General features: G+C 38.7%; 1 protein-coding gene across 1 annotated transcript in view; it reads right to left on the bottom strand.

Moving 5' to 3' along the window:
- LOC132149086 (septin-9-like) overlaps positions 1–25,774 on the bottom strand; it is a 63,422-nt gene extending 37,648 nt beyond the window's left edge. Inside the window, exons 1-2 of the mRNA XM_059558013.1 lie at positions 25,452–25,774; positions 17,512–18,819 (exon numbers count right to left, since the gene is read on the bottom strand). Coding sequence (XP_059413996.1) covers positions 17,512–18,819; positions 25,452–25,506 — 1,363 coding nt within the window. The 5' untranslated portion in view covers positions 25,507–25,774. The remainder of the gene's footprint in view (positions 1–17,511; positions 18,820–25,451) is intronic.
- Between the last annotated feature and the right edge of the window lie 305 nt (positions 25,775–26,079).

Genomic DNA, 26,079 nt, shown 5'->3' with positions numbered 1-26,079 from the left:
CAATGAATATTCCAAATCAACTTACTGTGGTGTATGAGCTCATATTTTTGTACTGCCAATTATTTTTCCTTCAGATTACATTGAGGGTGTGTGATTATGCTAATAATGACGGACAACTATAATACATCGGAGGGCATCAATCCCATTGTAACTGTTTCCTGCTTGGAGTCGATTTGTCCCTCCAAAGAGCTCAAAACAGCCTCATCCTTATTCCGTTTCCATTCTGCTGGCCACGGAGAGTAACTGGTCAAGGACCTCTGAAGCTGGGGCCTTCCTTCACACTAACAATAACAGGATCTCACCACCAGATGCTCTGTGTCTATCTCTCCCTTTCTCAGTAGCGATATCCGCACTCTCCCAACTTTTCCCCGGTCTCATCACTTTCTGTCCACAGAACAGAAGTAAACAAAACCCAACCATCAACAAGGTTTCCATTCATATCTTATCAAACAAGCCTGGACTCAAAGGAAAGACTCAAGGAAACCTCTTTCTTTGTGGTGCCCATCCCCCATTTTTTCAGCAGGGTGTCTGTGGTCCTTATCTCCAGACAGAAGGGTGAAGACTGGGTAGCCTCAATCCATCTCCCTGTGAAATGAGCATTAGCTTCATCAATTTGCTTAACTTACTTTGAGAGAGCAATCGCTGTAATTGAGTGTTCATCTAATTAAAAATCATTTACACCCACAAAACACGTTTAGCATGTCAGGTTCAGTCCCTTTCAATAAAGCAGTCTTTGATGATTGGAGCTCGTCTGGTCCAGGGTCAGGGATGATCACACGGGTGTGAATGATTTTAATTGGAGGTGGCAAACAGAGCTTGTAACAGTTACTATTCAAATTGATTTTAGAGTTGGAAGAATCGCAAGGTGTGAGACTGACTCCCAAATCTAGCTTTTAAAAAAATGGTTCCATTAGCATACTTAGCATACAGTTTTCCCTGGATTTCTAGTAAGTGTGAAACATCCAGCATGAATAGTAACACCCGATTCTTGATTAAATGACTCAAGTGAATCGGTTCTTTTTAGAGATTCAAAAAGATACAGCACAACTAGTTAAATCTGTATCCTGAGCGAATGAGTTTAAGGATTTGTTATTTTGGGGGGGACTCACAAACACAGACAAATCAGTGTTGGGTGTAACACGTTACTAAGTAATGCGATACTTAATTAAATCCTTAATCAAATTGCTTTTCTGCTGAAGAAGTAAAGTAAGGGATTACTGCTCATTTTAAGTAATTTAATTTAATTACAGTTACTTTTAAAGTACTTGCGTTACATAGAATAAATAATTTCAACAGTTCTAAAATAAATACTAAATTTGAAATCTAAATTTACCATCTAAAGATAAAATTGAATGCAGCATCTTTAGCCTTCTGCGTACCAGCATGTTCACTTTCAGTTTTTCCTGATTCACAGAGAAACCTTAAATACTCAGATACAGATAAGACTAAAACCAATCGAATCTAAAAAGGGCCTACTTTTATTTGTGACAATACACTGACAATAACAACAAAACATTGTGCTTTTGAAAAATAAACAAAACAACAAGGGTGCACTTCCTGCCGTCTAGGTCTCCCTGAGCAACTTTCTACACGTCACAAACTCAGCGAATTTTGACACAGAGACATGAGAAATATGTCTATGGAAAGCTTGTGTGTCTACTTTTAAATGAACAAATTCAAATCGAAAACGAATATTCTCTGATTATGTAATCCGTATGAAACTAAAGCAAGGCACAGTCTTTTCCATATCTGAGCTCATTATATGCAGCCACCTGCGTGCAAACACCCTCACCTAGATACAAAAAATAGATTAAAAAAAAAACAAAACAAAAAAAAAACAGATTCGTCAAATTTTCATGTTTTTTAAAAATCTGAGCTGTACGCAGGCAGCGTATGCTCTTCGGTATCAGCTGCGCCACAAGGATACGTTTTTTATGTGTATTTACGATTTGGTTTGAAAGCAAACAACGCATCAGCACAGCGCGGGGTGTACACCAACTGCGTACAGCTCAGATTTGCCAAAATTACAATACGCTGATTTGAAGAGACACAGAGGAGAGGAATCGTTGAATAAAGTCATTATTTTTGTTTTCTTCATGTACAAAAAGTACTCTCGTCGCTTCATAATGTTACGGTTGAATCACTGATGGCAGATGGACTATTCTGACTGTGCTTTTCATACCTTTCCTGGACCTTGACACTGTTATTTATTTGGTAGTCTATGGGACAGTCTAAAGCATACCGGTTTGAATCCAAAATATCTTAAATTGTGTTCCGAAGACAAACTAAGCTTTTACGGGTTTGGAACGACATGGGGGTAAGTGAATAATTACAAAATTTTCATTTTTGGGTGGAGTAACCCTTTAAGGTTTATAGGGATTTTAAGATGTAGTCTAATTAGCAATTTTAATAATTAAGTTACTTGAGTAACTAAGTTACTTTTCAGACAGAGTAATTAGTCAAAGTAATTTAAATACAATATTGATGATCAATTTAGTAATAGTAATTAATTAGTTTTTGAAAGTAACTGTCACAGTACAGTAACAGTGCAACAGTCACACATTTTAAGTTTGGGTGATTTCTCATCATCAAGGACTGGTTGCAGAAAAAAAAAAGAACATGAGGTATGGCTTTAAAAATTAATGATTGAACTTTACTATGGAGCTTATCGGTTCATTCAGTGGACAGGCCCGAGGAATGTGAATGCCAGCAGTGGGTCAGTGGGTTGTTCTGTCAATTGTAGACTACAGGCTGTTTGTAAACCTCACTGACGCAGGTGGAGGAACGCAGGCCAAAGCTGGCACACATCTAACTTTTTATGGTAACTGGCTGGATTTCAAAGGCGAGCATAAGTATGACTTGCAAGGGTTTATTTTTCATGTTTACACACTTGGGTGAGTTTATTATGGCTTTTAAACTAGGGAAATACACAAGTTTAGTTCAGCACACAGATCTGGCATTTCCTTCCTCGTGAGTAGTTCCCCATCCTGTCGGAAAAGATAAACACAAAAACAAGCAGCATCCCATTATGCACAGCTGATGCTGCTCTCCTCACCAAAACACTATCATCCTTTCAAACAGAGGAAAACAGATGCTTGAAGATCAATTCTGCAACTTCCCTTCCCATTTACACCACAGATATGATGAGAAACTGTCTATATTTAACCATGAACTGTGCTAGTTATGAATGACAGTACTGTCCGTCTACAGATTCCAAATATTAGCATTATCAGCTGGCACTTACAGACATATCAGGTGCTGGAGAAGTATCGCCTTCAAACAAACGGAGGGCCATTTGGACAAAGAGACAGTTGTTTACCACAAAGGGCATATAAAACCTCCTCTGTGATGTGACTTCAGATACCTGTTGCCCCCCGGGAAATCTTTTTCAATTCGGCACAATAAGATTGTGTGTACTGAGCCAGCTGGAGCTATGTGGGAATTGGTGAAGTATGTATTAAAGCTTTCCTGTAATGTGATATAACAGTTTGAATTCATGGAAAGCTCCTGCTCACTCTTTGAAAAAGGGGAATTCACTAAGAATGCGGACAGTGACGTTTATCCGTGTTTCAGATTCAAGATTCACTACAGATATCATGCAAATCAGTTAACAGCATAGAAGATCTTTGGATGAGGCACAGTCTACGTATAATAAGATGAATTAATATGCTAATTCCACACTTTTCAATGCATGTATTTGGAGCTTTCAAAACATTGATGGATGTACATGTTATAAAGACATAATACTTTAATTCAGCAAGGATGCATTGAATTGATGAAAAGTGACGGTAATGCGATGTGGCATTGACATTTATACAGAGTTTTACTTCAAACACATACTGTTCTTTTGATCTTGGTATTCATAAGAATCCTAAGTATCGGAGTTGCAAAAAAAAAAAAAAACCATTAAGCAGTGCAACGGTTTTTAAAAAGTTACTTGAACAGCAAATCAGCATATTAGAATGATTTCTTAAGGATCATGTGTCACTGTAAACTGGAGTAATAGTTGCTTTGCCATCACAGGAATAACTTGCATTGTAAAATATATTCAGACAGTAAACAGTTATTTTAAATTTGAATAATACTTCACAGTATTACTGTTTGTTGTATTTTCATTCAAATAAATGTAGATGTTGTAAGAATAAAACTTCTTAAAAAAAAAAAAAACTGAATAGTATAAACACCAAGATGGGAAAAAAATAATAATAAAAGTAAAAGTAAATGCTAATTTGAGGTGGATAAAAAATTTTATTCAGTGAAAAAAAGGCATGTGCTTAAACAGAAACATTTACCTATGGGCACAACAAAAAAGTCATGTGGCCACATATTTCACTCTGATTGGCTAAAATATTACCGAACAAATCTAATGATGCGTCATGTAGCGTCCAGTCAGATGTTGGCAGTCGTTGAATAAGAATACAGTATGTAAAAGTGACAAAGTTTACTGAATTTGCCCCCAAGGCTTTTATAAGTGAGTGTCTCTTTGTCACATTTTCTAAGAACTATTATTATAAGTTCAGGCAATGTGATATATAATGTTTAGAGCTGTTTTTGCACATTTGGGTATATATTTAGGGGAGAGACTCACTGTTGCAACTGTCAAAAAGAGCACATAACACCCCTCATTACCCATGAGTCACTGTAACGAATTAGTGAGAAAGAGCACTTCAGAGTTTACCATTTCCTGTTCATTAGGATATGGTGCCTTGAAGGCTGATATAAACCCTGGGAGAATGTCAAACAGCTTAAAAGATAACAGCTAAAAAAAAAAAAAAAAAAAAAAAAAAAAAAAAAAAACCTTTCATTTCAGATCAGGGAAATAAACAGTCTGCTCTCAGACTCTAACCCTGGGTCTGTGACTGCCATTTGTTTAGACTTTTATACTAACAGAAATAATTGGCTCTCAGCTTCATCTATAAACTCATAACCTGACTCTCCTTTCACAATTGTTAAGATAACCTTCTTCACAAAGGGTATGAAAATGATGAAAAAACACCAGTCTGCCAATCGCCCAAAAGCCCCTGTTGAATGCACCAATCTGAGGTCCTTTAGTTAAAAGGGCAGCTTGGGATTCAACATGAATGAAGAGTGGGATTTTTCTCTCTCTTGAAACCAGAGTACCTGCAGGTCTGTTGTTTGACCCATCAGCTCTGTAAAGCCCCTTTAACACTGCACGTTGGACCCGGCATATTGCCGGAGCATTGCCGGGTCGCCTTCTGTGTGAAAGCAAACACGTCCCGGGATTGATTCCGACATTGAACCCGGGTCGGGGACCTAGTAACTGTCACGGTTCATGAATGCACTTTCCTGCTCGTCTCATGTTACGTCATGTTGATTGTTTCATGTGGGTGTTACCGCTGATCATCTGATCAGCTGCAGCTCATTCCACCAGCCTACTTAATGCCCTGTCTTTCGTCTCTTGTTTGTCAGATCGTTGTTTGAGGTCCTCCGTGATTCTTGTCTGTGTCCATCTGCTCAGCTACTCCTTGTGTCTTGTTCCTGTTCGGTCGTTGTGGATTACCAGTCATCTCACGGATCCCTCATCATCACCCACCTGCGCACTCAATCACCTTCTCACCAGTCTGTGCTGCCATCGAGGTCCCTGCGTCACCCACCATCTACCCAGCTTGACCATACTTCGTTAATAAAGGATTGTTCACTTGCATTTGCTTCCAGTCCTTTGTGCGAACGTGACAGTAACATTGCCGGGGTTCAACCCGGGACGAGCGCTGTGTGAACAAAAGCCAGATCTAATGCTGTGTCGAAAAAGTATAACGTACCTAACGTTTTCGACTCGTACATTACAAGTCACGCCCTGATGTCACGTGTCGTTACGGGATCTTTACGGGTTGTGTGTGAAAGCACGCACATATCCCGGGTTATCACTGGCAGTGTGAAAGTGCAAAATCTAGCGACCCAGGAACAATTGCCGGAACACTTTACCCGTGTATTTGCCAGAATGGCAGTGTGAAATGGAAACTCAGGCCCAAGAGAAAGATCAATCAATAGAACATGCGAACGGCCTTTTCAGATCAAAGTCGACCAAATGTGGGCAGAGAAGCTGTCAAAACAATGGACTCCCTGCATAACGAAGTCTTTGCTATGTGAGATAAGTCCCTCAAAAAGCACACATTTCACAGATTACATGTAGAAGGCTTCACTAAGCATAACAAACAGAAGATTACCGAAGGTACGAGCGAGGACTGGTGAGTCACGTCTGTAGCATGAAGGTGCGACATGTTGTGGCACGGCGGAGCTGTTACCGTAACAGTAAAGACACTCCAGCCACACTCTGATTACAGTCCCTGGTCTGTGATTATATCCTTGACACCCAACATGACCGTCAGTAAAGCACTAAACCACTATTTCTGCTCGTGCCAGTATGACCGATACCAACGGCCCTCTAACGAACCTCTGGAGGTACTGTATCAGTTACCCCGCAGAGCAACAGTTGTTCAACTGATGTTCAGACTTGGATAATAAACAAAGAAATGTTTGGAATGGAGCAACATCTTAGTATAACAAATACAGGGATTAAGTTGCACTTCTGTTGACATACTGATTCAATGAACCTTTGAGCCCTTGCCTTGATTGAAGAATTCCATAATAAAAATATATATATATATATGTTGAGAATTGTTTTATTAACATAAGATGATAATGTTCTGGCTAAAGTTTGTCAAAAGCATCCATTGTTAAGATTCTGCTGAATAACATGCTATGACTGGCCCATAACTGGACCCTAAATGTACAATATTACATTTATTTAAATAAAGTCAGTGTGGCTTAGGGGCAGTCCAGCCAATCACGCTCATGTTATTTGAAACCTGTGACATTCCTTCTTTCATGAAATACAAAAGAAATAATTTTAAAGATTGTGTCAGTTGCTATTTTACATGCAATGACATTAAATGGATATTTGACATAAATTCTAAATTGTCATCATTTATCCCCCCTCACGTTGTTCTAAATCTGTATTGACTACTAATGAAAATATTTTGAAGAATGTTGCAAACCAAACAATTTTGGTTAGAATTATATAAATATAAAAAATATATTATTTTGCAATTTACAGTGCTATAAAACAAAAGTTTGGAATGACAAGGGTGAGTAAATTTTTTTTTGTTTTGGGGGGGTGGGGGGGGGTGGCTAAACTGTCCCTATAAGAAAATGCAATACTTGCAAAGATATTTTTAAAATTTTAATGTTTAATACATTTTAAAAGTATTTTGAAGTTACTTTCAAGTAGAGCTTTAATAAATTAATAAAAAAAAGAGTTTTGCAATCAAGAAAATGGCTGAAATATGCATTAATTTCTCTCCAGTGAGAATTTTTAACACTGACCGTTATCAGAATCACAGATAGAATTATTTATCTTGGCTGAATATTCCTCCAAGTCTTGTTCAACTATTCAACAATATTAAGTTGTGCTCTCATAAATGAAATCCTTTTAAAATAATTACAATTTATGAACATATCCCTGGAAAATATATTGGACACGGGCTGTCAGATTGTTGATATTGCTTGCCTAATTATATCTCTGTCTGTAGAAAGACCTATGAAGTCTCAGAAGTAAATTCTCAGCAGAAACAGGTTTTTCCCTTGTGTTAAATCATAAACTCCAAGCTGAGACGCGCTTCTCACACTCCACCACGTGCATGTTCGCCGGAGGAAAAACACAGATAGATCGAAAACGCCCCAAACCAGCTGCCATGCATTACTACTGGCACTTTCTAAATCAGCAATTCTGTCCAAGGACCTGAATGATGTGCTCACTCCCTGTCACATGTTTGGAATGAGCTGCATGCACAGCCCATTAGCAGATTGGCTGTTCGAGACCATATACCACTCGTTATTAATGGACAACATATACCATATCGTATGCAAACAGATATCAAGTTACCAGCTGCTTTAATGTTGGCTCAAACTGTCAAAAAGAAAGTTTACTTGTTATTAAAAAGGCAAACTTTAGTACAAAGGCTAGATTATCCACATGAACTATGTGAAACCTGTTAGTTTCTGCTTCACTGAGACTCCATTCAAATTATTCATGAATACCCAAACCGCAATCCTATAAAGCTGAACAACAATGTCAGTATGACTAATTTTACTCTTAAGCACTTGTGGCATTATTTGTTTAGGAAGCGGGCCAGATTTAACAATGATTTCCCTGTCTAAAGTGTAAAAACCCCTCGCAGAGAACCTATGCATCCACAATATCAGGTTAATAAAACCTGTTCGGTGTTGTTATCAGCATATTGTGTTCAACTTAATACGACTAGCTTCCCACACTGACTGTCAACACAACTGAACATCTGAACTGGTGTGTGCATACTTCCCTCAGGCTGGAAATATTTTTCCACTAAGAATTAATTAATTCCATCCAATTATGTTTTTTTTTTCCCCCTCAAACATCCTCATTTCTCTCATTGGTTACAAAGCCCCCTAAGTAGCTGATCTGAACTTATTCACATCTATCAAGCCTCTTCTAAAACAAAACTGGAGGGCAATCCTGTGGTTCACCATCCTGTCATTTATTTTTGTCATCTGAATGTCCAACAGAACGCAAACAGGATTCTTGATTTCTTAAAAAGAAAAAGGATACATGTATGTGTGTATGTATATATACACACATTATATACAAGGTTATATATAACTTGCTTAAGTAAACACAAAAACTATTGTTTGTCAGATTTTACTCCGTTGAAAAACCCTGAACATTTACATTACCTTTATCGTCATCTGACGTTCACTTAAGTTAATCTTTAAAACCATTTCTAATAAAAAATAAATAAATAAAAATAAATCCCAACTGTATATTATATTATAAATTCAATTGTAGCATTTAAAATGATTGGTTTTAGTTTTTAACCTTTTAGTTTTACCTTATTACAAAATTTTACATAATTTTAATGTTGACTAACATAAAAACAGCTTATCAGTATCCGCAAGGACTGGAATATCAGTGTGCCCATAAATCTGAGGGTATTACACAATTCATTAGTAGCTCAAAGCATTATGAAATTAGCTCAAATATATCATAAGCACCCCTATAAGTGAAAGATGGTGTGTAGAGCCTTGTGAAGCTTTGTGGGAAATTCTCTGCCAGCAGATTCCGTGCAGGTACTCCTGGCTTATTCCGTAAAGAATGTCGATCACGTGTAGGTTTAATCTCCATGCGTTAAACAGGAAAACCTGATATCTGAAGCAATTCTTCCTTAAAAAAAGGGATAAGCATGAAGGAAAATCTACATTTTAAGTTGCTGATGAATATGAGGCCAAACACCAGATTTAAAAGCTTGTCCTTCAGTTATCAGCATTGAGTTTGCATGCTCGGAGGATTAGATGAGGACAAATGTGACCCAGAGGGGCATATTTTCCTCTGATGGAAATGAGTGTCATCATGTTTAACTCTACTCACAGGCAATACCTTTACACATGCACACCTAAAGGTTGCTATATTAATTTATAAAAGCTCCACTAGACTTAATACTGGGTTGTTGTGGAATGGCAACACACACACAATGCCGCTCAATCCCTTAAACACTGCTCATCTCTTCAATGCCTCCGACAGTGTGAACAGGTAATAAATCATAGACGACAGCAAGCTAAATTATGCTAAATGGGGAGGAGACATATCCGAATCTTTCTCAGAGGAGAGCACTAGGTTCACACATGGATAAATGTCCTGGTAAACAGGCAAGTCGATCCCATTACCAACCAACCTTTATGGGCCTAAGATAAGAATACTGCTGCTTGTTAATGTTGTCTTATCTGCTAAGGAAACACATTTCCTTCTCAATACAAAATAAGCTGTGATATGATTGGAAATGGCACCAAACATGGACCATAAACAGCAAAAAATGGAAGAAAGAAAAGAAAAATACTAATTTCCTGGATTCAAAAAGGTCTTGTACTCAACTGACCATACAAAAATTCACTTTTGACCTCTGAACTTCATGTATAATTAGAAACATAGAAACTGATTGAGTAACTAAACTGTTTAACTTAAAAAAGGCGTAGAAAAAGAAACTTTTTCTACAAAGCAGAGCACTTTCTTGATCTCTCCCTAAGCTGGAGGGGATAATGGGAGGGTGGACTTAAACATCTGCTTGCGAAGAATTGATTCCCTAAATCATTGTCATTAGATCCAGAATAAATTGTGTTGTAAAAGGGAGAAAAGAGCTTTCAGCCTTCATCAGACAAGTGGAGACATGAAGCCAAGACCTATGAGATGGGGGAAGGAAGGAGAGAGAGAAAAAATCGTTTTCTTTTTGACTGGATTTCAATACTGTAAAAATGCAGAAAGCAGCACTTTGACTGATATGAAAAAATAGCCAAGGCAATGGAATTTTACACTCCGGATATGTGAGGAACTTCTAAGGTCATCGTGATGAAAAGAATCACAGCTCATCAGCAGACTCCAGACATGCTTTATTTTACCACATAAGTAGAGGCGGTTTCAGAAGAGAATGCTGTATTTATGAGCAGCTTCAAAGATGATTTCACTCTCTCTCTCTCTCTCTCTCTCTCTCTCTCTCTCTCTCTGTCTCTCTGTCTCTCTGTCTCTCTGTCTCTCTGTCTCTCGCTCTCTCTCTCTTAGAGGAAGAGAGGAGAAAAAGATCCCTTGGCTGTTTTTGTTGTCACATTTTTTACTAGCAAAACATCTTGGAGCAGTGGGGAGTGATAGCAAAACAATCATTAAAGCAGCTAGCATGCATTAGCAGAACATTTTTCATTTTTACAGCCAGTTGTAAAACGATGCCTGATTTTACAAGTTCAACTATATATGTCTAAATCAGTGTTAGACTTTAATAAATGTGGGAAACAAGAAGCAGAGAACATGAGTCCATCTGCCTCATCAAGACCTGCACAACTGGTTAAATGGTTTTTAATCAAATAGCCTACTACTACTACTACAAAAAAATAAAAAAAAAGCCCTTGGGGAAAAAAATGAAAGACCCCCCCCCCCCCCCCCCCTTTACACACAAAAATGGTAAAAAAAAAAAAAAAAACCTTCTCTGTGCTGCTAAAACATTGCCTTGTTTGTTTGAGAATTCCAACCAGCCCAGCATAGTAACACTGGTTCAAACAATGCGAGTATGGGTGCAGGGCTATTTTTTGGTTAGTCAGTTGAAGCTGGTAGGAATGTTCATTAACACCATTTATTTATTTGTTTTTCTATTCATTTTGTTGCTGTGCTGTCAAAACATTGCTCTATTTGTTTAAGAATCCCAACCATACCAGCATAGTAACAGTGAGTATGTTTACATGAACATCAGTAATCTAATTATTTACCTTATTCTGAAAAAGACAATATTATGATTATGGTGTTTACATGAGTTGCTTTTAGAATATTCCATTCATGTTCCTGTTTACATGTTATAGTACCAGAGGTGGAAAGAGTACAAAAATATTCTACTCAAGTAAAAGTACCATTACATTAATGAAATTTTACTTAAGTACAAGTAAAAGTACCAGTCTAAAAATCAACTCAAGTAAAAGTAAAAAGTAGCTCATTTAAAATTTACTCAGAGTAAAAATTACTTAGTTACATTTTAACAGTGGGAGGGAGTCAAAAATGGGACAGGCCAAGAGTGTCAAACTCAGTTCCTGGAGGGCCACAGTCCTGCACAGTTTAGATTTAACCCTAATTAAACAAACCTGATCCAGCTAATCTAATCATTTAGGTTTATTTGAAAACTACATGATATGTGTGCTGGAGCAGGGTTAGAACTAAACTCTGCAGGGCTACGGCCCTCCAGGAACTGAGTTTGACACCCCTGGGATAGGTCTATTAATCTCAAACTAGTTGTTTTTAATTAAAGGAATCAGTTATTTAGAATAATAAAACATTTGGGCTGTTACCAGGCAAATCAGTATCAACAAACTCATCTTTTAATGCAGAGGAAATGCAGAAGATTCATTGGAAGTGGCATTTAGATGTATTACACTGTTTAGTGCAGGACAAGAATGCATTTAACCTGCAGTTACAAATGCATGAATAATGTTTTGATATACAAGACATAAAATGTTGAATACTCATTTGAAATGATAAGAAATTAATTATTTAAAAAAAAATCAAAAGATACTTTAAATGTGAAATTAAAATGGCCAGTATGTGTCAGCAAGTCACTGTTAATAAGTGAGTCATTGCGACTGAACCGAATCATTTAAACGGTTGATTCATTCAGGAACGAAACACTGTCATGTTGCTCAGAGACGCAAAACTGTGCTTTGGTGGCTGTGTTTGGAATTATTTTCTGTTGTAGAAATAGAGCTAAAAAAGGCGATATGGTGTCTAAAACGCAAGTCTCTGAATTAACTTGTTAACTGAACTGTTATATATATGTATGTATATATTCATGATGATTTTTGGTGGAAAAGACGGCATTCTTTGTGTGATTTTGATTTAATATATGAAATTATATAAATATGTGAATTTTCTGCCCCTATATCTTCAATTTTGTGATCATTCTAAATGCATTTTAGGAGACTGAATCACACAGTGAATGAACGCACTATAAATGCGCGCGCACATCATTAAAACAAAAAACATGATATTATCGCAGATGATATATATAGCACACTCCTCAACACTGTCTTTTTGGCTAATTTGTGCAAAACCTCTTGCTAAAATGTCAAAGCTTCATTTTAACCACCAATGCAACGATGCAATTATTTAGCTTACCTCTACATTCTTGCGAAGGGTTGATGTCTTGTCGAGATTTTATAAGCTGCTAGTTTGGTCTTCCTAGGCAAGTACAGCTTACACTGCATAATAGAGCATACATATGGCCAGGGGTTCACTTCATTTCCTTCAAGTTCAACTTCAGAATATGACGGGGTTTCGTTTTCAGCTGTGTCTGCACCACTAACGCCTGTTTTGACTGTCTGCATCTTTCTTGTGATTTTAGCGCCAGTTTGCCCTCCTGCCCATTATTTACTGACGTAGTTTCCAGGGAGCGAATTATTTATTTATTTTTTTTTTTTTTTTTACTCAGTCATTAATGTGTTTTAAAATGTAGCGAAGTACAATACTTTAAACAAAATATACTTAAGTAAAAGTAAAATTACAGATTTTAAAAATTACTTTAAAAAGTATTAGTACACAAAAAAGCTACTCAATTACAGTAACGCGAGTAAATGTAATTCGTTACTTTCCACCTCTGTATAGTACATATATCTATTAATGACACGCGTCATTACGTTCCCACGCAATGTCATCCAACTTTCCCACCAGATATCAACATACAGACTGTTCGCCTTTGGTACTATACAGTTTTAAATGTATTTATTTGTAATGGCACACTATATATAACTAGGCCTACTTAGCTCCTCTGAAGTGCACATCTGATGGACACTTTTCTATCCCCTAATACTGTAGTTCATATGTCTTCAGCCCTGCTCCTGGGGACCCACGACTGTCCTCAGCCCCTTTCACACTGCACGTTAGACCCGGAAAATTGCCGGAACATTAGCGGGTCGCCTTCTGTGTGAACGCAAAAACGTCTTGGGATTGATTCAGGGATTGATTCCGGGTCGGGGACCTAGTAACATTGCCGAGTTCAGTCCTGGGATGAACGCTGTGTGAACAAAAGCCAGAACTAATGCCGTAAAGGGTATGTCGTAGTGATGACGCACGTTATCGCGCAACATTTTACCAGGTGTTTTGAAGGAAGATCAACGTTCGCGACGAAACAAATATGCGCAAACTGTAATGAAGCAGAGATCAGTTAGTTCCTCACTTTACACACTGATACGCTGAGCTCGTTCACCAGCTTCAGTGAAAGTTAACGTACCTAGCATTTTCGATTCTAACGTTACATGTCACATACTGATGTCATGTGTCTTTACAGGACCTTTACGGGTTGTGTGTGAATGCACGCACATATTCCGGGTAATCACTGGCAGTGTGAAAGTGCAAAATCTAGCGACCCGGGAACAATTGCCGGGACACATTACACGTGTATTTTCCGGAATTGCAGTGTGAAAGGGGCTCTCCAGAGTTCAGCTCCAACCCTAATCAAACACACCTGAACCAGCTAATCAAGGTCTTCAGGAACACTTGAAAAGTCACAGGCCAGGTTTGCTGAAGCAGGTTGTAAATAAACTTTGCAGGAAAGTGAGTCCGCGGGAGCAGGGTTAAAGACTGTAGTATGCTGTAGTAGGGCTGAACGATGTGTTGTTTAAGCATCGATATCGCAATGTACGAATCCACGATAGTCACATCGCAGGATGTGCGATGTAGGCTGTCGTAGTTGATCCGTTATTCATTAACTGTACAGGCCAGCTGCTCACCGGCCCTTGACGAATGTGATTCGCGGACAGCGCGAGAGAAAGAGCGCGAAAGAGAGAACGCGAGAGAGTGCGAGAGAGAGAGTGCGAGAGAGAGAGCGCGCGCGCGCGAGAGAGAAAGAGCGCACGAGAGAGAGAGACAGAGGGAGAGAGAGAGAGAGAGAGTGCTTCAAACAACAAGAGCGCTGTCTTGCTCTCTCTCCCTCGCGCATTTTAATCAATTGACACAATGGTGTCAATGTTTAAATCATTTCAAATGAGAATGTAAATCTGCTCACCACATTTTTGTTTGTAAGAAAAAATTATATTAGATTTCATATCGCAATATATATCGCAGAAAAATAAAATATCGCAATGTCTTTTTTTCCCAATATCGTGCAGCCCTATGCTGTAGTATGTAGTAGAATTGTATTCATACGAGACTCCTAATTTTCACACTGGTATGGCATAACATTCAAACAGACTAAACCGCTGATTGCTGTTACTGGGATCATTTTCATTGCACAACTGCCTACATTATAACATAAATTAAATGTAATACTTTAAATCAGATAATTTTATGAAATTCAAATTGAAAGTAGAAACAAAAAATTGTGTTCTTTACCAAAACTCAACCAACACACCATAAAGATGTTTCTATTTTAAAATAAGGAACTGTTAAGTAAGTTTTATTTACCAATACAAAATTCAACATCATCTCTCGTACCCATCGCCATATACCGTGGCAAGCCTACTAGTCTTGCATAGCCAGCCTTCTTCATATAGTATGCATATTAGTATAGTAAATAAAATTACAAAATAAAAATAAATAAATAAATAAAATAAATTCTTAAAAATGTACTTCAAATCATCACGATAACCCTATAGCTTATATCGTTAACATTAGTGTTTACTGACGGCATAAATGAACTGGGAACCCTTGTTGTCCCAGGACAGCTATAAACACAGTTGGGAGTGTGTTGTGGGTTTGTCCTCAACAGTGAATGATCTTTTCCCTTGTTATCACAGGAAACTGTGCAAAGGGCCTACATATATCTCAATGATGGGTGGATGACGTAAACCCTAAATATAATCCCATTTAAAAAAATAAAACAAGTCATAATTGACATGGAACAAGATGAAAACATGGGCGGGCATTTCCCATTGGCTTTGTAAAAGGGCTACATCCGTGCGCGCACTGATCCCAGATATTTTAAGGGAAAAAAATTTAAAGAAAACAAGACACCACAGAACCACTGAAAACACTGCCTGAAGCAGATAGCATGACATAAACAGCACCCACATCCCAGACTTCCACTGATGCAACTACTGGGAAGTTGGTTACATCCAAAACCATCAGCGCAGCCTTCACAGCTCAACCATGTGACAAACAGCACAGCTCAGCCTGAGGTACAGGCCTGGGGCAGCCCCTATTTTTCCACACTTCCTAACACTGCAAATTATAAATCATTGTATAAATGAAGTCATGTTTATGTTTCAGAGATGTTTCAGCGTGGGGTCCTGGCTGCCTGGCATCAGCACAGATGTCAAGACGCCCACCCTGATGTTAACTTACTCGTGAGATGCACAACCAGCGCTGCTAGAAAGCTATACAAGAAGGATCTATGTGTCCAAACATAGTTGCAGGCGCCCATTGATTCCCTCTAGTTCAATGCTCTGTTTTCTCAGGTCAAGAAATGCACCCCTCTCCCCTCTGCAACATGACCCCAGGAAGTGAAGACAGAGGGAAAATCACAACAGAAAGAAGCAAACATACAACATATGGAGATGAAAATTCCCCAGCTCATTTCTGGTCAGGCAAAATCAAACCCACAGCTTTCTCAACGTGTATTTTCGTCTAAAATATGTCAAAATGTCATTACAGTTTGTGGTACACCAGTGTAATATCAAACATACTGCCATTTATATGGATCCAACATGCACATGTCACAATTTTAAGGCATTGTCATAGTTCTACATAATTATATAATTAATGTTAGCAACCAACCTTTACATAAGCCTAACTCAATCCTCATCATTACTTTAGTAGATTCAAGATTTAGGTCTGTTTGCGCAGTATGTCTCTCTTATCTCTTTCCATTGTCTCAAAGTGTCTCAAATACATGTTTTTCAAAAAGGCAAATAATGATTTTGGAATGCATACTACTCTAATATTTCTGCCATGTAAATAATAAGAAATGCTTTTTCCAATTCAGTCAAGTTTTGTTCTTTTCTGATGCAAGTATATGGAAGAGCTGTGTGTTTGGTGATTTCCAGTTTATACAAAAGCATGGTATCCAAGCATCCAAATGTATCCAAAAACATGGTAAATTGGCTCTAGTGATTTGTGTTTTAGTAGTGTTTTAGTATAGTGTTTTAGTTAGCAACAGTAACCAAGGAAGGTAGAGCTTACTGTCACCCCTATGATGAAGTTGCTTTGGATCTCCTAAATGAATAAATATAAAAGTAAATGTACTTAAAAGACTAATGCCCTGATTCGAAAGATATTTGACACCAGAGCGTGACAATACATAATTACCATGCTGCTGACTATAACCTTTCCACCCTGATGCCTTTGATATCACTAAGCTACAGTTCTAAATTCATTATTGTCAATTGGTATGTAAAGCCATACTTAAGAACATAATTATGGTGACAAGACTCCAATTCCTTGACAGCACTAATCCCAATGGTTAGTAAGGTAGGCATCTCTGGATTGGGTGAGATCATGGTAGCAGAGATTGACACACCTGAGAAATTTAACTGTATAAGGGGCTGATTCTGTAGCCTCTGGCAGCGTTCGACTCATCTATGTCTGCCAGGGATCACTTTACTGGGAAGGCAGTGATGACAGTCTCCCCTGAACTGTTATCGCTGTTTGCGCTAAGCTATTTGTTGATATGCCAGGAATTCCTCTTTTTTGTGTCTTTTTTCTTCTCTCCTATCATCCTTTTTTCTACAGTACGTCAGTAAGATGCAGAAAGACAGCGGTGATGACAGCAGCACTTCAAATAAAGTGCTGCCTCTAGGCCCACACAGTTCTGTTTACTTAACTAATTGTGTTCATTGCAAAGGGCATACCTCCCATTGTGCACACTCAATAAAAATTTTCTAAAATTGACATGAAGCTTAAGCACCAGTGGCATTGACCCAGTTCTTATGGTTAACTTTAATAACCCAAGTTATTAGCTATAAAGACTCTGTAACTGAATTATTAAGGACACTACATCTTACCTTCTGATCTCTTGAGCTGCTTACATTGTATTGCTGGTGATACGTTTTGGAGTCCATTACTCAGGGGGATGACCAGACTTGGCTCAGACACTGGCACCTTAGTCTCCACTTTGGAGAAAGAGGCGATCCGCTGTAATATGGAATCCACGCTCTCTTTGGCATGGATATCGTCCTGATTGATATCATTGCTGATCTCCATCTGTCCTGACAGGGAAGGTGAGGCAGGGGCCACCTGGACCACTTGGGGTTTAGAGACCACATTGAATTGTGGAGTCTGGGCTGGAGACAGAGGCACAGGAGATTCAATGATGTTGGGTACTGGGATAGCTCCAGGAGGAGTGATGGGCGCATTCTTTTCAATTATGTTGTTGTTGTTGTGGGCCATGGATAGGTCAGTGCTTTCCAGGCTGCTAATGGATGCAGAGGGACTTGCTGAGACAGTGGAACTGTTGGACAGTGTGTGGAATCTTGGAGGTGGTTTAGGTGCTCCCGGAGATTCCGTCTGAGACTTGAAAACCAAGTTGCCAAGGTCAAGAGGAAACTTGTTGAGGCGGACCGGATCTTTAAGCCTGGGTGACTGGCTGTTGATAGACGAGTCCCTTGCAAAGGTACTGCTGTTCTGGATGTTATAGGGACTTGTGCTCCACTGCGGACCTGTATTGGTGAATCGTGATCCAGGCGAAACCACTCGTCTCATTCCTGCAGTCTCCATCTGGAGGTCCAAAGAAGGCATGGAGCCATGGCTAATACCCATGGGCTCAGTTGGGATGACCAGAGGACCCTCCAGCTCTGAATGGAACATGTTTCCATGTGAGGAGAACTTCTTCATGGCAGAACTGCCTAAATGTTGGGCCTTGAATTCCCCAACACCAACCGGACTCTGGCGTGGGCTTGTGTAGGAGCAGAGTTTTGAAGAGGCCTGGTATTCCAGACTGGAAGAGGAGCTATGGAGACTGTCGTTGTCACTTCCTGGTCCAGAAGACGAAGTGAAGCCATTGGGGTTGAATTTGTTTTGAAAAGAGGCAGCTCGGTTGATCCCAGAGCTAGCATTGATAGTTGGCTTTCCCATTTTCCCTTGGTTGAAGGAGAGACTGGACACCATCCTATTTCTCAAAACGGGGCTCTGGGCAGGACTGCAGCTGATACTAATCCTGGAGCGATAAGGAGAAGACACTTGGTTCCCTGGACTCCTCACTTCATTTGTCTGGTTGAGGATTGCACTCGGGCTGATGGGAGATGTGACAGAAGATGTAGGGGGGAATGTGGGGATCTCATTCACATCATCGATATCAAAGGACCTCTTCAGAGCTGTGTGAAGAAAAAAAGGCACAAAGCTGATTAATATTCAATGTCAGAAGACACTCTTGAAGGCTTAATGAATAATAAAATACATATAATAAAATGAGGTAGGTTAAATTGTACCTAATAACCAAAGGGCAAATTTCAGTTCCAGAAGCACTAGGCTATAATTTTTCAGGTAATACATTTCTAAATTGGTGATAATACATCAAAGTTTTGGACTTCTTTCATGATAGAAATCATAAATCAGCTAAGACAGTTTACAGTCATTTCCTGTTTTTGATTTAAAGAGGCACTAAACGCTTAAAAGGATACACTTCATGGTGAGGGCAGCCTGGAGCTCTCTCTGAATGGACGCCTGTCAGACAGATTTTGAAGGGCCAAGCCATAATTACAATTGTGTCTGTACAATCTTGCTTTGAGGGTGATATAACAACTGTGAAGAGATATGCTTTATTCCAGCACCCAGGTTATGTTTCGTATGTCTTTAAGAGATTGGGACTAAGGTAGATGAAAATATTTGCACACAGCAGAAACAATAGATTAATGAACTTTCATAAGAAAGTCTCAAAAATTTAGCTGTATTGAAATAATTATAAATATACTGAGACATACTGAGATAAATTAACAAACAAACAAAAGCATTATATAGTTGAAATATGATCTTTGAAAACACATTATTTTTGCTCCTTGTGTAAATGTTTTTCTTTAAATTATATTAGATTTTTTTTCCCCAGACAACAAGACACAGCAAATGGATTATGAATTATGAATATGAAAATATTGATAAAAACTGAATTTAAAATATCAGCTGCATGAAATTCCACATAGACTGTGAAGTAAAAATTGCTCGTGTCACCCCCACACCAACCACATCAAGCATAATGACATTTTCTGTCATTTAAAAACATGTGCTAAGGATATGTACAATAAGAAAGTGGAAACGGTCTCTCGTGGGGCTGAACGGTAAGTCTACACCTGGAGCATGTAAATTATGGTGACACTGTATAATCCCCTCATTCTCCAAAGCAGCAACAGAAAGCGGAAGGCAAACAGTGCTTTGCAACCTTTTCCCTTTGTGAGAGGCAGTGGCTTTTCCTCTAGCACAAAGGGCCAATTCAAAGACACAGTGTCAGGGGCTGAAGGCTTGGATTACAACAGTCCTTCACCGTAACTGAGAATTCCAGTGGTGAACAGTACAAATGTTCTAACTGCTCTGTGGAAGACCCAATTAGAAGTGGCAGCTTGAGCATTTCATGTACACACCATGGCACCATGTGATGACAGTTGAATCTGTTTAGGGTGTGATGCCATGAAGTGCTTGCAGTACTATTATGGCTCACGTGCCATCATTGGCATATCAAAAACCCAGGCACCATGACAGAACGTCAGGCATAACCTAAGATTTTCAACCCTCTACAGGTGCTGCCTTATGTAAACAAGCAGCTATCAGTGTGAAGTTATCATAGCATTTCGCCCAGCAGCCCTGATTTTATCTTCACCCGGCAGGGGGCAGGGCTAAAGACAGGGATGCCTGTCTTCCAGTAAGGTATGCTACCAATTAGAGTCATGAAGGCTACAGGCACTAAATCACATTTCACGCAGGAACAGCCCCCTCTTTTACAGTGAGGAGACCACAGACACTTTGTTTGGGAAAGTTTAGGCCTAATCGAATTCCAGCAGCAAGTCCCTTGGTAAGGCCATGTTTGCATCACTGCTACAAGCAATGTCATTCTCTTCAGCATCCCAGAAGACATTTAATACGAGGACACCGCCATCTGATTCAATGAAGGAGAGGTTCAAGTTGCCGTACTCTCGCAATGGCACTCAAAGTGATTGAGAAGTGCACTTTGGCAAAGTACGCACCACTTTAGCTGACTATAGTTTCAGAGAAGTGAAAAAAAAAGACACAAAGGTAAGGGAGGGACAGCAAACCAAGTGGCACAGTCTAACAGCTTTTTTACGGTGCAGCACATGCAAGTGTAAACTTGTACTCCCCTTTGACTGAGATAAAAAGGGGCCGGTATCAGGTAATTACTGGCACCCTGTCAAACGCTCAGGAAATAATTACGCTGGCAGCCGAGCGCACCATCTCTGTGCTGTTCAATATTCTTTCTCAAAGCTTTGCTGCAGTTTAATCCTCTCTGTTAACATATGGAGCATCACAATGCCTGCACAATCTGATGAAAGAGAGAAACCTGAAAAGCTCTTTCTTTGCCCTACTCTCTTTCCTCTCAACTAACTTGACTCGATTTATGGCTCTTTGGGAAATGGGATAGATGTCATTGCCTCTTATTATATAGTATATGCTTCCAGTGAAAGAATTTGATGACATTCCTTCATTCAGGGCATTTTGGGTCCTTTAGTAATTTCCTGTTAAATAGGTTCAATGCAGCTTGGAACTGTTTATCCCTTGGGGAAAAAGTTCACTCATGGGCTAAATAGACGCAGATTCCCATTGGTTTCTGAAATAAGATCAAAAGGAACAGTTCAACCTAAAATCTAAGTTCAAAGTTTTTGTCCATACAATAAAAAGTCAACAAGGTCCAAAACAACATTGGACCCCACTGACAGACAGCAACACACGGAGACATTTAGCAAAATATCTGTAACCATTTTTCTAAAGAAAAAATGACAGTCATACAGGTCTGGAATAACATGAGGCTGAATAAAGGATGCATTTTTATTTTTGGGTGAACGATTCCTTTAAATGTTGTCTGCCACAAATAACCAAAATACCTTGCACAGTCAGTATATCTGTGACTCCTTCTAAAGGAAGCCACATTAAAAGTAATAAAATAAATGTTTCCTCATGTGTACTATGTGTTCACATAGATTCAAGATCATGTATTTCATGGTTTTATGACACTAGCTGCCATGCTACTTTGGACCTAAGGTTTATGGTGAGGGGCTGCAAGGCAAACAGAGAAAGGGCCTGGGGATGATTGCAGAGGGGGTCGTCAAAGAGACAGGTTGGGGAGGTCAAGGGGACACCATAAAGTCACTGATGCATGTATGTTATCTATCCATGGCATTTCTGTTAAACACATAAAGATCATATGATAATAAACAGCAGCATTTCTAGTGTAAATGTAGCTCCTTTCCTAACCTTAAAGTTCGGAGAGGGAAAGTTTTAGAGATGCACCTACAGGGAGAATGAATTGTTGGACAGGCGGATGGGGGCTATTGGGAAAGGGCAAGTTTGGGCCTGTTGCGGTTTTCCATCCCCCACCATCACATTCCTCACAGGTATTCCCAGACGACCCCTTGAAACGCCATTCTATGCTAAGGCACATCTGGAAGCTGAATTCCGAGCTGCCATTTTCAGCATTGCAGCGATGCGAATAAGGTACTGTATTCATACCCCCCGAGGGCCATTAAAAGCTTTCACATAGTTACAGATACTCTCTATTACACCTTTTTGGCCTTTTCAGTTGAATTTAGTTCCTCTATCATCCTGATCCATAACTGCATGTGCTATTCAACACCAGTTTGCTTTCATTGCCATTGCAGATTTGGCATCTAATGCTCCAAATTGGAATAATGATTAAAATAAGTCCGCATATACTCAATATGAGGGATTAATGTTACACAGAAACATGCCTGAGCCATTTTCTGTACTCCAGAATTCCTACATCTTTCTAATTGTAACTTGGCAGCTTTTGGTAGAATCTGAATAAAGAGAAACATCTCAGAAACTACTTTTTCTAAATACTTATCAAAGGGTAAACAAAGGTTGAATAAAGCTTGACCGTCTTGTACAGATGTTTGGTTGGATGTGTTTTTAGGAATAATGATCAAATTGTTGAGATGTAAATATTCCATAAATGTACTATTTAATACTAACAGTTTCTTGCAACCGTAAACTACCATTTACACCCAAATACTTTTAGAAAGATTAAGTTATAATTAGTGTTTTGTTAGACAGTCACATGGTGAATTTGGAAGGTATGTGCGCATATGAGTCTTTGAGGTACAGCCAAGAAAAAAAAAAAAGAGGCAAGTTTCTGTAATTGCCCCAATCTTGCTCAGTCATAAATTAAAAACCTGTGATTGACATAACCAAATGTGACATCAAAAAGCTGTGTGTCACTATCTACAAGCTTTCTTTAAAAAATATATATTATAAATATATAAACAATTAATACAATTATTAAAATACTATGAGTTATGTATATGAAAGATAAAATAACTAAATTAACAAAACAAAAATTAAATTAAACTCAAATAAAAAAATAATACACACTATGAATTCTGTACATGCATACAGGGGCTAGATGCTAGTATTTTGTCCAGTAACTATATAGTGTAAGTTTATAGTATATAGTGGATGTTTGTAGTACATAGTGGAAGTTTTAGCAGCAGTTTTTGGACAACTATTCCTTAAATGGCATATTTCTAGAGTTCAAGGTCTAAAGTTTCTGAAGTTCAGGGTCAATTTGTGTGTCATGTTGAGTGACATATACAAAAATTAATAACTTAACTTGGCAGTCCAATTTTTTTTAATTCTCAGTAGGGTTGTTCATATACACATAGACTCCGTACAGTCAGTACATAGATATTCCATACAAGCTTAGCCTCCCTTATCCCACAAGGCTTTACCAGGGGCCCTATATCTCCTCAATCTTTATTCTATGACTCCCATAATGCTGTAAGGAATGCACTGTGGCTGAAAAAGCAATAAAACCCAAAATCATTTGTTTTTATGTAGGCTAGACTTTAGTGAATCAATACCACGAATCACCACAACATCATCACATTATCCTGGATCAGCTTGATCAAAAATGTACCCTCAAGATGCAACATGCAGTCAGTCTCAAATTACACAACAGGAAGGTTAAGGGCAGTTCTTCTGGACCTATTAAGCTTTTCCCTCATTTCCACACATTCACATTTACAGGAAATGCATCCGTCATCACCCGAAGAACAGCCTCACATCACAAAAGTTCATGCCTACAATTCAACTTCTACTGACAAGACATGGATGACTGCTTTTCACAGTCACTCGAGCACAAACACCCATATAAAAGAACCAAGGATCTCACTATACATCCTACAACATTCCAAGAGGCGTTTTCCTCAGAATGAACACCGGTTCTGTCTATCTTCACTCAAGCACATGGAGGCACACTGATGTCTTGTTCAGAAAGGACTCTATTGGCTGGCCCTCTTGTGGTATCTTCTATTAGGAATCACATGGCCTGGTTATAAATCTGAGAAAACTGTAGAGTCCAACACTAAGAACACTACGTCTTTCAACACATACACTCAAAGTGACATGGACAGTGATGATCCCATCTTCTAGTTAAATCCAATTTTGCCTGTCTCAATTCATAGTACTTTTTAAAAACTTAATAAAGGTTAAGTGTAACTGACAGAAATCAAGGCATCTCAAGTGATTTTGTTTAACGCATTGGCAAAATGTTGAGCATTGTACTATTTCAGCTCTAGAAGGAACACACCCAGTGAAGTTGTTTACTGCTTAGCAAAAGACTCTCTGTCATCTTCTCTGTCATCGTGTGTAATTCCCAGTCTTCTTAAGAATGAGTTTTTGCTCAAGCATCTACCATACAACTGCTCCATAACATTATAAATGCAGCAAAAGTGCTTCCTCAGACAGTATTTAGCCAACAACTATTTCCATGCAGCACACAAATATAATAATAGATGGTGCTTTATTCTGAGTGCTTGAACTAATTTGTTTTTCCTCTTCACATCAGCACCTGTCTAAACACTGAGAGAAACTATTGTTCTCCTGTCCCCGCTGTGTCCGTCCATGACGGATCTGTTGGAAAGAGTGCCTCCCTTCTTCAGAAATGTGTGTCAGATTCAATAGTGGACACGGCTGTGGTGAGGGTTGTGAAGATGGTTTTTGACGCTATTCAGTGTAAAGAAACAAAGGTTTGAGAGCATGCTAAGATAATTACAGCAGCACATCAGTGAAATGTTCGGACACCATCCAACCGCACAACTTTCATTAACTTTTTACAACTTTCCAAAGTTCTTCAGAACAGATAGCTAGATAGATAGATATGGAATAGCACAATTAATAATAGCACAATTAAGTTTCACAGCTGCAACTCCTTTCGCAGTAATACCAAAAGTACACTTGAATTAGGCCATGTTGTTTTATTAAAATAGAATTTGCATAAATAAATTATACACCTAATAAACGTGTCCTATGATCTAACACTGAAGACTGATCTCTAGTCATCCATGTGCTTAGGGTCTGTATGGGCAATGGACGTTTACACTTTATAAATGGTCAACATTATAATAAAACAGCAAACTTTCACTGACATCCATAAACAAAAATTTCATTTCAAAATAGACTAAAAGAGACTTAAAAAATGTTTGTTTGTTTTTAAGAAACAATATCTACATCATAATTATTATTAATTTATCGACATATATATATATATATATATATATATATATATATATATATATATATATATATATATATATATGTATGTGTGTGTGTGTGTGTGTGTGTGTGTGTGTATTTTTATTATTGTACATAAACATAGTGAAAGGTGTTAAGAAAAGGTTTAGTTTTTCAAATTTTTTAACACTTAATTTGTTAAGAATTATACTTCCAAGACATAGCATTATAAAATAAATGAAACTCGCACACTTACCCTCAAAATCAGACAATATCCCCTCCAGATGGTCATTGACTGAGATATCTGACATCCTGACTTCAGTCCACGGAAAACTTCCAGCCTCAGTGACACGCGATCACAAGAAATACACTTTGCGAAAACCGCACAACACCTCAAAAGATTTCTAAGCCGGCCAAAGTTTATCCGACGATATTTAGGCTTGCGATGCAACAAAGAAAGTTGCGATTTTGGTGAGAGTCGTTTCTCATCTGAGAGCGCAGACAGAACATCGGATTCAACAGAGACCCAAAAGCAGACAAACCATCTGATAAACCTCCTCCTCCCTGTGAGTCCTGCCCCCTCACGAACAGAGTGGTGGGTAAAGTGACTCCTCACCCTTCACCCCACCCCACCCCGCTGCCGGCTACACCTGGAAAAGGTTTGCGACTTCTGTTCTGTTTCTGTTTGTTTGTGTAGAACACGCGTGCCCCCCAAGTAGACGGTTCTTTTTCCTTATCTCATGAGAGATGAGGGAGGATTGCGTCTAAGTGGATTTCTTGAGCAGCCGATGAAACACTTTGTATGCGGAGCAGCCAGGCTTTAAATTTTGTAATTGACGGAACGCCATCGATCAGCGACATATATAGGGGACGCACACCAGGAC

Source organism: Carassius carassius, chromosome 9 (genome assembly GCF_963082965.1).
Source record: "Carassius carassius chromosome 9, fCarCar2.1, whole genome shotgun sequence".
In the NCBI taxonomy this organism is placed as follows: domain Eukaryota; kingdom Metazoa; phylum Chordata; class Actinopteri; order Cypriniformes; family Cyprinidae; genus Carassius; species Carassius carassius.
Note: the sequence above shows the minus strand (reverse complement) of the source record. Positions and strands in the feature narration are given on the sequence as shown.